The 15,337-nt window shown below is 37.5% G+C and overlaps 1 protein-coding gene across 1 annotated transcript; it reads left to right on the top strand.

The window, feature by feature from the left end:
* Positions 1-9,370: 9,370 nt before the first annotated feature.
* Positions 9,371-11,640, top strand: LOC148851317 (uncharacterized). The gene is made up of 2 exons (XM_088943246.1): positions 9,371-9,665; positions 9,879-11,640. Exon 2 carries the CDS (start codon positions 9,883-9,885, stop codon positions 11,338-11,340), a length of 1,458 nt encoding a protein of 485 aa, XP_088799372.1. The 5' UTR covers positions 9,371-9,665; positions 9,879-9,882; the 3' UTR covers positions 11,341-11,640.
* The last annotated feature ends 3,697 nt before the right edge of the window (positions 11,641-15,337 follow it).

Below are 15,337 nucleotides of genomic sequence, written 5' to 3'. Positions count from 1 at the left end.
TGGTAGCAGTTTATGGGCAGCCCCACCTCATCCAACCGATAGACTGGCCGTGGCAAAAGCAGTAGTTCTCGATGACCCATCTGCCCATCTGTTTATATAATATTAATTAAAGGTTCTGTGCCTGGGTCAGCTGACTCTTACCCACCAAACAATCAATTATGAAGAACTTCCATTCATGTCCCTTGGGGTCCATACTTGTACCAATATTTGACAGGTGGAATATATGGTACCATATAAATCCTCTTCTTATCATTCACGTACCAACCAAGTTGAGTTACAGGCTACGGATCATGAATATCATAGGACGAATTTGTTATTCCCAGCCAGATTCATAGTGGTGAGCTTGGTCCAGTTACTATCTGTAGGCTTTATTATTAGCCACGCCATTTTGTTGGCTTCTATGTATGTTCATGTCAAGAGGTGAAAGGCAGGCTAGAATTCGGTCCACCCATCTTGGATTTATATTTGTTGAGAAGCAACTCGAACTGGGTCCGTCCTCGCCAATAATTAAGCTCTATAGCCAATTTCTGTAGGACCTATATTGGGCCAGTTCGAACATAACCAAGCTTACTTATCCGTGGTGTGGTGTGTGTTGATGCCATAAGGTAGGCTTGGGAAGGATTCATCTGAAACCAACAGAAATTCCAAAAATCAGCTTTAATCAGTCATTCCTACCCCTACTCCATTGGATGGATGGAATCATGGAAATTAGAGCCGGCCCGAAAGAAATCATATATTCATACATGAGTTTAGTTAATTTATACACAAAATAGGGAGCTCCGCGCATGAAGTCTTCTCTGGAAATGGACCGGAGATTTCGAGGGATTTCAGAAACCGAACTGTAAATATGACGTCTCTTTTCAGATATGCCTGAAGGATCCTTGGTTTTGCAATTCTTTTATGCTCCTGCACTCATAATTCAGGCTACGCATACATGGATCTTTACTTCAGCGGGACACAGAGTCAAAGGATGAATACTATTCCTACCAAGCAACAGATTAGGTGAATTTGGGGCACACAGCAGACAAAACATCAAATCAATTAATCAACTCTCAGGACCCACAAAAGGTGATAAATATATGTGGCTTGTTTTGTTATAGCCACACATGGATGGAGATCCTTATTTATTGCCACCTGATCGTTAGGTGATATTACCATTGTTTCAACTTTCAATGAAAGCATTAGCTAGGCTGCCAGTCTTCCAACTTCCACGGGGATCAAATTGCACCGGAAGTAACTGAACAAGTTTGGACCTTGTAGTTTATGAGAGAGAGAGAGCTGGGTTCCATTGGTAGATTCTTCCCTTGGCTTGGAATGAATCTTGTGTTTCAACAGGAGGGTCTGTGTGGGTTATCCTATGATTCAATAAGAATGACTATGGGCTGGGCTCCAATGAGGCCCTACAGTATTGGGTTTGATGAGGTTCAATCCATGGCTGCTCCTCTTTGTTTGTTTTTAAATCTTTTTCCTTCTTTTTGTTGAGCACAGAGCACATGGCTGCCCTGCATGTGGACTAAAGGTAAGCAGGGTCCTGCAGTTGGCATAAACTACTTGGGTTGGAGTTAGCCAAATTGAGATTATACCACCTTTTGATAGGGATTAGGGGCCATTATAATCTCCTTCACCAAAATGGGAAGATTCGCATTCTCTGTTCGTGTCAAAACAAAACTCAAAAGTCGCTGATGATCATTCTTGGAAACTCACTGGTGGAAATCTGAAGATTTATCTCTCATGGCGTTTAAATGTTCTTTCACCTAATTAATGTTGAAACTGATTCTTTTGCAAGTAAGTTAATCAACGATATATAAGGGTCGAACATCCATTTTTGATTTTACAGTTGTATCCAGGAATAATGTAAAATAAGCGCCGAGGAAATAAAAAAAAAAAAAGTTACTGATTTGTCTTTAAATGGATATAAAAAATTGGGGTTAAATAGACGTGGCTCTCAGCAGTTAAAGAGTCTGCATCCTAATTAATTGCTTATCCAGCTGAGAGACAACCTTCAGTTGGTTTAGACACAAAAACTACCATTCATGTGGCAATTTATGCCGATTCATATTTTTTTGTTGCTGGCTATGGAGAATGGGGTCTACATATTAACATATATAGATGATAGGTCCCACTTTGAGAAGCCGTTGCTCATAACCAACGGTTATGAATCACCAATCAGGCAATTGATAATTGATAAAACATGCATTTAGTTAATTAATTAATTAAAGACAAGGTCAAGCGCATGCTAGAAGGATAAGTGGATAACTACCTCCTAATTAGGGTAATAACTAATTAGTCACCCTAACAAAGTACAGTTAGAGTTTAGACTTTAGACAAAACCTGCCCAGGTTCGGCCGTGAGGCATTGAGTTGACACATGGAATCTCCGTCATGTTTCCGACAGGGCACCAGCGCCTTTGTCAGAACTCAGAAGGAATCGTGAGCATTCACGGAAAGAGGTCACAATGCTACAATAGACAGAGAGAGAGAGATTCAACTCATTCAAGGCTTGAAGCCCAATTTCCATCATGACGTGGCTCAAGTTTTTCCAATTGTTCACTCTCTAGAAGCTGCGCTTGGTTAATTAGAGTCTGGATCTTATCTGTCTTCACTCTGTAACAGGTGTCGGGTTACATGAATTTTGAGCCACACACCACTACACACCACGCATGCAGGCAGGCGAGACTCGAGGGACGGCTTGTGCTTCCTCTTGCTTCACACCGATGGATGACCCACCCACCCAGCATAGAAAGCGTAGAAGAGACGTGAACCATAATGGATGCACCACTTTGTTTACTTCCATGATGACAGGTTCTATTTTAGAGACTAGGATTTTGTTTTCTAATGTTAAACCACGGAAGAGTCTCAACTCAACATCGTTACTCGTTAGGCTTTTGGACTTTTATCAGGATTCAGGAGCCCTTGCAACTTGTAAGAAGTCTCAACTCTTACCTAATTCCATGTTTCAAATTGACCCGGCAGAGCCGGCTCAATCCCGGGTTGACTGTTGTCCTGTCAACCAACATGTGTATTATATTACTTAGTCTTCCCCAGTTCCGTATTTGGAGATGACTTAAGATAAAAGAGAAAGGGTTGATTATTCAACACTCAAATAGTTTTGTTTGTTTGATAACCCTGTGTTTGGCAAACACTAATTCCATCTTCAAAGGCTTTCGATGATATATATATATATATATATATAATTGCTTTTCTAATTCTGGAACACCAGTGAAGTTCCATTCAAGTATTATTACCAAATTAATTAATGCTGCATGCCCAGATTTCTACAATCTATCTATATTTCATATTTCCCAGTAGGAATTAGAAAGAAGTTTGATACATTATCCAAGTCCAGGTGAGGTGACTACCTGTTGCAGTATGTCTGGTTGGCCAAACCAACTCATATATAAATGTAATTTGTGTTTTGTACCAAACAAGATGTGTCATGTGTGTAGTCATTTCTTGCTGATGGGATGGATTGATTAAGAAAACTCTGCATTACAAATTTTCCTCGAATTGCAAATTTTACTTACCCCACCCCATAAGTGCATTGCAATTAAGACTGGATTTAGGGGAACCTCTCTCTAGCAGTTTTACTGGAGTAAACCGGCCAGTTAGACACGATATCATTAAATAGGCTGGTGATAATTCCCTTGATCGGGTTGATCACTTTCTAATCTGATCCATTTCCTTCTTTAGTTATTACTACTTAATCAATTAAGTACCTACCCCACATTAACATTTTTCCTTCTTTTATTGTTTGTTTCTTGGATTCATTAATCAATTAATTCTCTTTCGGTGACGGAAGAACATTTTCCAGCTAAAAGGTTTTAAGGCTATAATTTTCTTCCATTATTACAGGTCTTTTGAGCTGTTCTCGATTCCAGACGGAAGGCAAAGAATATAGCAGGAGATATAAGCATTAGAAAAGAAGAGGCCAAAAGAGAAGCAAAAAGAAATTGTTGGATTTTCTTTTTTTTTTTTTGGAATATGGTCCGGATGTTAGACTTTGAATTTATTCAACATCACCCATCACAAATTAATAATTAAAATAACATATACACATAATTCATGGTACAAAAGCAAGTTTCATGGTACAAGTACTGCAAAAGCATCATAGACTGTAAATGTTGTACGTCCCAACAGTAAATGGGCTGTTTATATAAGATTTTACAGCCAAAGTTTACGGTAACCTGAAAAGTGATAATGTATTATTTTCAACAGCTCGAATGTTCAAGATTTACAGCCAGTCCCATAGTGTAAAATTTGTTTCTATATTAATTGAGTGGCTGCTGCAAATGCATGGGAATAAACTACACAAGTGCAATTTGGGTGGATTCCGACTGGGCCTTTTATCAAATTCGGGCCAATTCGAGTTAAAAGAATTGGGGGAAAAGAAAATAAATGAATTGGATACGGTCTGAAGGAGAAGATGATTGATATTATATAGTAAACATAAATGCTCATAAAGGAGATGTGTAAATAGTAACAAAATACCCTACAAAGTATGTTGCATATGTTGACGAAAACCATTAAAATGAACTCCCAAACAAAAGAAAAAGGTGGTGAGGGTACTGGGTACATCTTAGGTAAGGTCACCATCAAGCCCAACCTTTAGAATGCCACAGGAGAGGCTCTCTCTTTTCATCCCTCGGCCCTCGGGTTTAGTTGGTTTGGGTTTGAGTTGAGGCCCAAACAATCCGATCCATCCATTCCCAGCAGATTATTATCATTTGCAGACTACCTATATAGAGAGAGAAAATTCCTTTTATCAAATCCATGTACAAGGTTTATTTTTAATTCAGAGTACCTGGACATTTCTGAAGTCAGATTGGCATCTACTTTTACTTTGCATTGAAAAAAGTCGTATCTGACTCAATCCGATGGTGAAAAGTCGATCGAGCAACGAATTTCGAACAACACAAAAAAGTACCGATTGGAATGCTAGTGCAACAAACTATGCAGGTCCTTAATGGAGCGAACTCTAGCTTCGCACTTCACAGTGAGAAAACGTAAATCGTCCAAGTATCAGGAAGAGGAGAGAGAGAGGGACAGTTAAATTTATGCATCAACAAGTATTAAGATTATAAAATTTGGAAAATCCTGTTAACTATTTTAAAAAACTCTTGTGTGTTTGAATGCACGATAGGAATCAGTATTTCAGAACCACCATTGCCCCCTGACAGTCAGACCGTTTGTTTTGAAATCCGTTTAAAAACCGTTGATTTAGTTAGAAACTTGCTGACCTGGGCAATCAAATTATCTATTTGAAGTAAAGAGTCAAACCATTGACCCGAAAATCAATAGTCAAAAAGAGGTTCGATTCCAATTCAGTTTTTAAAACCTTGATACAAATATCATACACTTAATCAAAATGATATTTTAATTCTTCGTTAACATGAGAAGTGAAAAACTGTTTACCCTACATGCAACAAACTTTGCCGGCCTTTATAAGACAAGACAGGAGAAAAAAGCAACCGGGGAGTGTTTCTGCAACTGAATTATAAAGCTTAGTTAATGCAGAAAGTCGAGATTTTAGGGTTTGAAAACTGAAGACATTCGTGGACTGTGGAGGAACTTATCTTTTACATTTCCAGGACCAGGAATTTATCTTTATCACCTTTAAAGTGTAGAGGATTGCAGTATGGACTGTGGAGTGGCAATAGATTACTTTAACTCTTTAGGCTTAGTTTAGAAAGAGCATAAATACAAATATATCGAGTGCAAAATCTTATATATTGTATATTTTGTATGCATTTTTACTATACACATTTGTATTTATATTCTTTTTCAAACTGCATGAACCTTAAGGACAACCGAACAGTTCCAAAAGATCAAGTGCTTATGAATTGTGATGATGAGCCACAACCCTGTTTTAAAAGGCTAAAGGCGTAGTTGAGGCATAATGGCCCAAAAAAGATGAAGCGTAAACCTCAAAGTCTAAGGAAAAATTAATTAAAGTTAGTAAATCAATGAAATTATATATTATATACCAAATTAAAATGATAGAAATACATATCCATAAACTAAAAGTTTATAAGCAATAAGTTTTAGAATTTAAGCATTAAATAAAATAATAACTAATCAACTAACAATTATAAACATTTTACATTTCATGTAAAAACCCAATTTAGAAGAAAGGAAACAATTTAATTGATTTGATCTATGCAAATAATAATAATAATAATAATAATAATAATAATAATAATTATTATTATTATTATTAAAAAGAGAAAAGATCCATTAGGAGAAAAACTGAGAAAAATAACAAACTTGGGACATTATATTTAGAATAAAAAGAAAAACTCACTTGATTTATCCAAAAAAAATTAAAAACTTGATTAGTCCTTTTTGCATTGAACTCTCTTAAAATATTAAGAAAAACTAATAGAATTTGATTTGCCTTATTGGTTTTTCATTTTTACCTTTTTATTCAGGCCATAATTATTGAAGTGTTTTTTCTATATATTTTAAATTCTAAAAATACATATTTTTAACATTAAATCACTAATTAATCATTAATATTTGAGGTTTATGCCTTTTTACGCCTAAGGCTACGATGCCTCATGCCTTGAAACTTGAAGGCTAAGGCTTACGCCTTATTCTAACAAAGGCTTAAGCCTCAAATCAAAGTTGTGATACATAAACCTCGCCTCATTACGCCTCACACCTCAAGGCTTAAGCCTTTTAAAATAATGCCCATAACCATGATTGATACTTAATACCCACATGTAGGATAGATATTAAAATACATGTAAATTAAACCAAATCCATTTGGCCATTTCCACCTCTAATATGTCTCATGTCTTGTATTAATTACATAGCTACAAAGTGATGTCTGATGTTATTGCTTCCTTCCTAGTTCCTACTCATTTAATGCCTTCCTAAACTCTAATGATTACATTACATTACAGGTTAGATTAAAACTTATGAGTTTTCATCAAAATTTAGAGGAATTGTGATTGGTCAAAGCTTTCTAATATCATTTCTTTCGGGTATCATAAATTTTCCTTTACATTATATGGTTTTGCATCATTCTCCAGAATTTTTTTGGACTTTCTATTTATTGAATAATCTTTTGCACTTTGGCGTGTTTAGCAGGCTTGGTTTTATTAGTTAAACAACCATAACCAATTAACCATTACAACAACCAGGACTGTCTTCATGGACACCAATCCAAAGTTCAAAACCGCTCGTCTACTTAGTCCTAGATTAATGGAATGCCACACCTTAATTTAATTCTTCATCCGACTCACAACATCATCCCCACACCTCAAATATATTATTTCAAATCCGTTTATGCTATCTATCCATGAAGCCCCAAAGTAGGCCTCCTCCCCGTTCTGCTTTTCTGGAATCGGGTTCGGTCACTTCCTGGAACAGAGCGGCTGAGCGTAATCCATCTTTGGATTCCCCTCCCTCTTTATTCGTAGTTGCAGTGGTCTTCAAGCAAAAAAGGACAGTAAAAGATTATCTCTTTGCCACCTGGCAAATTTCATCAATTCATATGAACACGTAATAATTTTTTGGGTAGACTCTAATCTAAAAAACCTCACGTGTTTTAAATCCTCCCAGACGACCGTGCAGGAAAATTCAACCCGCCAAGCAACCTGGCCATAAAGTGTAAACCATAATAACGGTTTTAAGGACTATGTGAATGCCAAATTAAATTTGTGTTTGTATTAAGTGGGTTATGGTTGGAGGGGATGAAACAGAGGGAGTTTCGATCACCTACCAATAAAATACGTTTTAAGTCTACCAATATCATCTCACACCGTACATCTTATACATAGCGAGTTCCACTTTCATAGTGGGTCTCAATAGTATTACGAGATAAACGGTACGATACAATGTTAGTGGAGGATTAGAACGTGTTTTATTGACAGGTGATCCCACTCGAGCAGAGAACCGAGCCGGACTGAGTGGAGAAGGGGGGTAAAGAACTTCAACAATAACACTCTCCACTCTCCAGTCACCAGTCAACTGACTACCTGGGAACTGGTAAGGTGTGCGTGCGTGTACAAGCCCACAGCTTTTTATTAACATTCCGTGTAGACTTGGGAGACGTGAGAATTCGGATCCAAGGGAGGGACTTTTGGGCCCGTCCGTTCATTTTGTAGGGTCTAAAACTAAGCTACAAACTATACTAAATACAGGGGCATAGCTATAAAGAATATAACAAGTATTCAGTGAGAGGGACAGCTATCCTTTATTTACGCCTTATATTATTCAATTAATGAAATGCCCTTTTCCTAAATAGAGTAGAATAGAGATGATTCTGTCACGCCTTCTAATTAAAAAAAAAAAAAAATATATATATATATATATATATATATAAAGTTTGGATCATTTGGTGTGGATGGTTGCAGCGAACTGGAATGTGGTTGAACCGATACATCCATCCAAGCAATCCAAAATCTTCTTTCTTGTCCAGGAAGAATAACAGTTGCAAGGCACCAATTTAATTATAGTTGGACGCTATCCTGTCAAAGATCATCTGAAGATAATGTTAAGATTCAAATAAAAAGCCAAAAAAATTTGATGAAAATCATCTATATATTCTTTTTTGGTCTTAAACAGTTAAACTCTTCCTATAGTCCATGGATTCCTATTTTATTTGTAAACCAGATAATTATTAGTTATCATAGTGTAAAAACAATAAGAGATTTTAGGGGGAGGGAGAAAGTAAAAGATTCTCTGTAGGTTCTCAATAATGGTTTCTATATCTTTCAATATGGTTTTGGTTTTTTCAGGGTTTTTGACCTGGTCAAAGGCTGAGCTTGAGAATTTTCTTCCATTATTTATTTTTCACTTATATTTGTATTGGGTTGTTATTACAAGGATCCACATCCACTAAACAAATCCATCAATCACTTCACAAAGAATATATATATATATATATATATATATATATATATATATATATATATATATATATATATATACATAGTTGTTAGACTATCACAGAGAAACGGTTTCAGCTAGTTGGTGCATCTGTGTATGTGTAAGAGGAGTTTGAACAGTGAAGATGGTGGTCGTGTCAGTGATGGTAGCTCTCCGCCCTTCTTAATCTTTCAACAACCATGCACCTTCCCCTGCTTCTTTCTTACCCTTGTTTGTTTTTTTCCCTTTGACGTTTCTCTATATTCATGTTTTGTTTCGTTTATTTTCATTTTTTCATTTTTTTTTTTACCTTAACCACCGAGCAACACGTATTTCTTTCTTCTTTTCACACCAACGAAACTCTCTCTCTGTTACTTTGACCAGTTGCCATTTGCCATCCAACAGTAATCTCTCTCGGTGACGACCCCACCCAACAATCTGTAGAGGATTTTTTTTTTTTTTTTTTAAGTGGAAACGTGAATTGAAGCCGCCTCTCTTTTAAAGAAAAAACTTAAAAGAACCTCTCCTCCTTTCTCTCACCTCTCCTTTTCTTCTCTCAGAAAAACCCTAGATTGAACCCAGTCTATGTAAGCGAAACATAGGAGAAGGCAAGCTAGCTTTTTTCATCTCAAAACCCTTCTCTTCCTGCTCGATATTTCTCCTCTTCTCTAATTTAAGATCGGCTGGGTTCTTTTTTCTTTTCATACACCTCCCGTTCAACTTGAAAGAGAGCAGGAGGAAAAGAAAGGGAAAGGTCTGTCTCCATTGCGGATCATCGCTTTAAAGACATGGGTACTTTCTAAAAGCTCTTCTAGAAGATCTCTCTCGATTTACTTCATGGGTTCTTTTGCAGGTTTCACTTAATTGGGATTGTAATTGATAAAAACCCCTGCAGCCTCTGCAACACACTCTTTCTCATTTACTCACTCAACCCTTCTTCCTGCCATTTTTCTTCTCTTCTCTTTATTGCTTTCTTAATTTTTTTACTCTCTTAAAACTCTCTAGAGCCATGGATTCTGGTAACAGTGGAAGTATGCAATCGTCAAGCGGTGGTGATGAGGAGTACGATTCACGGTCTGAGTCGATCTCTGCTATCTTCAACTCTTCCGGCCACGTTGGTCATGGTCATGTCATATCTAATCCACCTCTCACTACTCCTCCTCACCATCTCAGTCTCCCCTCGTCATCCTCGTCTTTGTTTGATTCTGTATCGAATTATCTGGATGTCTTTTCTCGACCACCGGCGACTTCAAATGCAAATTCCTTGACGCATATTGACATGATGTGGCCTAGAAGCGTAAGATCTGAAGCCAATTGCACCGAGATCGGCAATATAATGGGTTTATCATCCTCGACCCAACCCATCTTCGGCGCTCAAGGGCCTAGTCGGGGCTCTCTGCCAAGTTCATCGTCGCAATTGCCAGCGGCCCCAGAGAACGGTTCACGGCCTTCAGCTCCACCGTCATCGTCATCGGATCAGACCAACGTAGTTCGAAGCTCAAAGAAGAGGTCCAGAGCCTCTCGAAGAGCACCCACTACTGTACTGACCACCGACACAACGAATTTCCGTGCGATGGTGCAAGAATTCACAGGTATACCCGCACCCCCGTTCTCGGCCTCACCTTTCCCTAGAAGCCGACTCGATCTCTTTAACACTGCATCCACCTTGAGGTCCGCCCATTTGGAACCACCGCCGCCGTACCTTTTACGGCCTTTTGCTCAAAAGGTTCAGCCACCCTCATTTTTATCTTCTGCCGCTGCTGCTGCTGCTGCTGCTGTTTCTACTTCCTTCTCATCTTCCGGTTTGGTTAATACCGTCTCTTCTAGCACTAATATTGCTAGTACTACTACTTCCACTACCCCCACCACCGCCACCACCACCACCACCACCACTAATGGTTTCTCAAACTCACCTTCCACAAATAACTACCAACTGCTTTCTGATATAGGCCTTCCGAAACAATCTCAGAGTCTACTAAACATGCAGCAGAACCCAATTCTCACGTTCCAGTCTATCTTGCAATCTTCTCCTCTTAATCAACCAAAGTACCCATCATTAGCCTATGTGCCCGTCTTCGGTGCAAAATCTCAACAAGGGTCTTTGACGACTTCGTCGACTGATTCACAACAACTTAAAATGGGCATGGTGCTGGAGGAGTTCGGCATGAATCATGGACATGTAAATCCACAACTCAGTGGGCTACCCAACCTTGTAACCTCGGATGGGATGTCACTAAGGAGCGACGATAATCATTCAGGCTGGGGAGATGGAGTAGGACTGAATGATGGGGATCATCAACCTAACTTGAAGTCTTTCAATGGGAATTACAGTAACACACAGAGGGTAAATTGCTGCAAGATAAACTACACCACGTCGTCGTCAGACTTCCAAGTGGAGAAGGGGCCGGAGAATGGTTCTTCTAGGGGTGAAGGTATGGTGGATTCATGGATTTGTTCTTCGGATTAGGACCTATGTAGGAGAGAGAGAGAGAGAGAGAGAGAGAGAGAGAAGAAGAAGAAGAAGAAGAAGAAGAAGAAGAAGAAGAAGAAGAAATAGAAATCAAGGAGAGGCAAATGATTCTCTCTCCGTGATAACCACCACTGTCAACATTTACAACACTTAAAATTTTCCCAGGTTATATGTAAATATGGCCTCTTTGCTTCTTATAGTTCTCATTATACATCCATTAGTACACGACTATGGGAACTCTGATTTTCCATGTTGTTCTCCAGTTGAAGTTAGATTATATTGATTTCTTTTGTCTTCTCTTCTCGTCTTCGTTGGTATCCTTTGCTTAGACTTCTGGCTACTGATGATAAGGGAGAAGGAGAATATATGGCCATGAAAGTGATCAAATGGATAACTACCCATGTGAGATGTTATAATATCGAGCAAGTTCGATCTCATACTGTCTAATGGAAAACTGATTGTAGCTTGATGCAACTTAAACGAAGAACCCGGGTTCTGTCTTGCTTTTTCTTTCTTATTTTCTCCTGCCGTTTCTGTCGTTCATATTTGTTATATTTTTCTTCTTATCTTCTTCTTTGTTTCAATAAAATTTGGATGAATGGTATATCGGAGACTTGGAGCAATTGGAGGCGAGATTGGAGGAATCCTTTGGGCGCAGTCTTAAAACAAAATTAAGCTCCTGCATTCTTTATATGATTTAAGTTTTTCATCTGGTTCTTCTCTAGTTCGTTGGTATTTTAATTAAAATGTGTATAGAAGGGAAGTGTCGTACGTGTTTCTCATCAACTGGTCCAACCCCATATGAATTCTTTGTTTGTTAGTAAAGAATGCCTAACAATAATTAAATAAAGAACCAATCACCAAAAACAAAGCTCTCGCGTATTGTTATTTTCGATATTTTCTCATTCGCGAGCTCTTTTATACACAAGAATGTCAAAAAGAAGGATGAGTTTAAACCACTCTAGTCTATTACAGATGAATGGTGTCGTAAGAGATTGAGCGAGCTCAGCTTTGTAATCGTCTTATTTGGGATCAATAGTTTAATTAAGTATTTTGAGCATAATCTGTTTTGGTTGTATTATTGACAGCCATAGCTCTTCTTCATCATACCCTGTAGTTCTAGACTTCTGGTGGGGTAACCTAAGATTTTATTGATCATCAGACTACTGTATTGGAGGCTGTGGAACTTGTCTGAGAGAAAGAGATTCTTAAAAAAAGGGAGATGATGAGCAATGAGATATTGAGTGATTGAGAAAGAGAAGAAAAAAGCTTATTTTCAAATCTTATCTGAATGATTTTGCTGAAGGTTCGATATGATTAACCATGGCATTTTGAGATATTATTATTATTATGAGAAAAAACTTTTTCTCTGCTTGTGTCTCTTTATTTCAAAAATTAAGAAAAAAATTAACTTATGCTGCAAAGGGAGAGATGACTAGCCATGGGATTTTGAGAGATGGAGGGCCTTTTTATAGGAGGTGTTGTGACATGTGACACTCCCTTTTCGAATCATAGTGGCCCATGCCAGTGAATTATCTGGTTTTTAGCAATGATGACCTCTCTCTCTCTCTCTCTCAGGGTGATGTGAGGGAAACGTCCCTCACGGCCAACGCTCAAACTGAAATGAAAGATTGAACGACAAGGCTGGGAGCTTGAGTCTCTCTCTCTCTAGTTTCAAGCCAAACCGAAAAAGATGGAGAGCTTTTCGTATTTTCGTATCCCACCAAAAAGCTGGCAACCATAACCTTCTCCCCTCATGAACCCCTAAAATATACATTGAAATGCCCCCACATTTAGCACTAGTAGTTGGTATGGATGTGTAGGCCTGGTACATTAATATCTTGTCCTAAACTATGTTCCTATCATGGAATGACCTCTCAATAATATAACTTAACCCACTTTAAGAAGCAACCATACAATACATATGCAACCAATATTAATGTTTGTTGCTAAATTTTCAATATTTTTTACATGAAAACAGTTACAATGTACGACTCACATGAGTCATGGGCTTCCCTTCTCGTTTAGAGAAATAGATTAAAAAAGCCTGGTTCAAAGTATAGACATATTTGGTATGCATTTTTTTTTCTTATTTTGCATAATCTACCATTCAAAGGCCAAAGTTTCAATTTTTTGTTTGGAAATTCCCTGATGTAAATAATCACTTTAAAGTATTAATACATCCGATATGCACGAACTGCTGTATTGGCCGTTTAGTTTTATGTTTGCCTATCTTTTGAAATTCATCAAAATCCAAAATCCAAAATACTCTTATTTGAGATTTTAGGGACGTATTGATATTATATTATTGTTGCTTGGAATGGGCAAAGGGCAATAATGTCAAATCACTTCCGAGATGAGGGATGGTTGATAAGTCCAAAGGATCTTAGAATCGAGGTCCTGGAAGTTCGACTTGTGAAAGAAGAAACATGTCAGAGGCCCCAGGTGTTATTTTAGGGGTAGAGATTGTAGGACGAGGCCTGAGAGTCAAGATAGTTTACCTAGGGAGTGATGCCACTTATATATACTTGGACCTGCTTGGAGTTAGTTACAAGCAGACAGGTAGGATGCAATCTACCATGTACTATGCGTTACCATCTGAGGATGCCACGTGTCCATGCATTATTGGGCTTGCCATGTGCACCTACATCACATATGATATACCTGTCACCTGATATGGGGTATGAGGTGTAAACTTTGAACCTTGCCCTCAACTCTTTATATTTAGCATTTTGGTGAATTCAAAAACAATAATATATAATACAATACATTGCAAGATTTTGAACCATAATCTCAGTTGCTATATGGCCCTTGGCTCCATTAGAAAGTAACCTACCCACCATAGAGATCAAGTACTAAACAAAAGCAAAGATAAAATACCTCATATTCATCTGGAATTTAAGGTCCATTTAATTTATAATTAGAATTAGAATCGGAATGATCTATTCTCATAGTCTGTTTGGTTTAGACAAGCATGGAGATTGAAATCAGATAAAGGGAATTGTCATTTCCTCAAAAGAAAAAATATCATTTCACAAAAAATAATAATGAAATTTTGATTCCACCTAACCAACTAGTTGAAATCAGAATGACCCATTCCAATTCCAATTCCAAACTCCCTATAACCATGAACCAAAAGGGACCTTAGTTATATGACTAGCTTGTTCAATATAATGGTTTAATTGCATGTATGATGGTAACGTGGCAGCTTAATAAAGCATCTCAATATCACTATGATGCGCGCGGGAACCGTCATTGATAGTACAATATTGTTCGAAGCCTTGAGATTCTTTAACGATTCCTTTCTTCTTTCTTTCTGTTCTGTTGCAGAGTCTTCTTTTCTTTAACAATACTGCTCTAATTTTCAAACAAATAAGTTGAATCCTGACGATTAAATTTGTATTTGATTCTCTTGTTCAATAAAATAAAATTATTTTCCTCACACACCCTATATTTCTTTCTTAAATAAATTGGTTACTTATTATTAACGCTAAACGTAAGCTATGATGGAAGCGGAAGTCTAGATGACGCAAGCGGGTCTATTATGGCTTAGACTCATCATGTCTGTGACTTGGACTCATGACTTTGACTTTGATAAATGATCTATTGCCCAGAAAACGGAGAAATTAGATTGGAAAATTTTAAACTAATTTGACGACAAGAAAGAATGCACATCAGCTGCTAATTATAATTGTGTCATCCATTATCATACGGTGGAACAAATACAAGAAAAATAAAAATATACTATGAAAATGATAATAAACCCCAGTAAACTAAGTTCACACTTGAATAATTGTTCTATCCAGTGTTTTCAAATTGTGGATGACTCAGTTGGTGGAATCGTCATTCAGCCAAGATTTTGGATCGCGTTCAGTTAAAATTTGTTAAACAGTAAAAAACTATTGATTGGTGTGATTCTTTCTTTTTAGATTTTGGATAACTTTTCAAGATCTATGTGTCCCAAGGTATTGTAGCCTTGCTACTTTTGTGAAAA

Source organism: Nelumbo lutea, chromosome 5, assembly GCF_056320005.1.
Source record: "Nelumbo lutea isolate HS-2025 chromosome 5, American lotus-T2T, whole genome shotgun sequence".
In the NCBI taxonomy this organism is placed as follows: domain Eukaryota; kingdom Viridiplantae; phylum Streptophyta; class Magnoliopsida; order Proteales; family Nelumbonaceae; genus Nelumbo; species Nelumbo lutea.
This window is presented reverse-complemented; position numbering and strand designations above follow the sequence as displayed.

Excerpts from the sequence above, each read along its gene's own strand:
- LOC148851317 (XM_088943246.1), top strand. The coding sequence starts at position 9,883 with ATGGATTCTGGTAACAGTGGAAGTATGCAATCGTCAAGCGGTGGTGAT.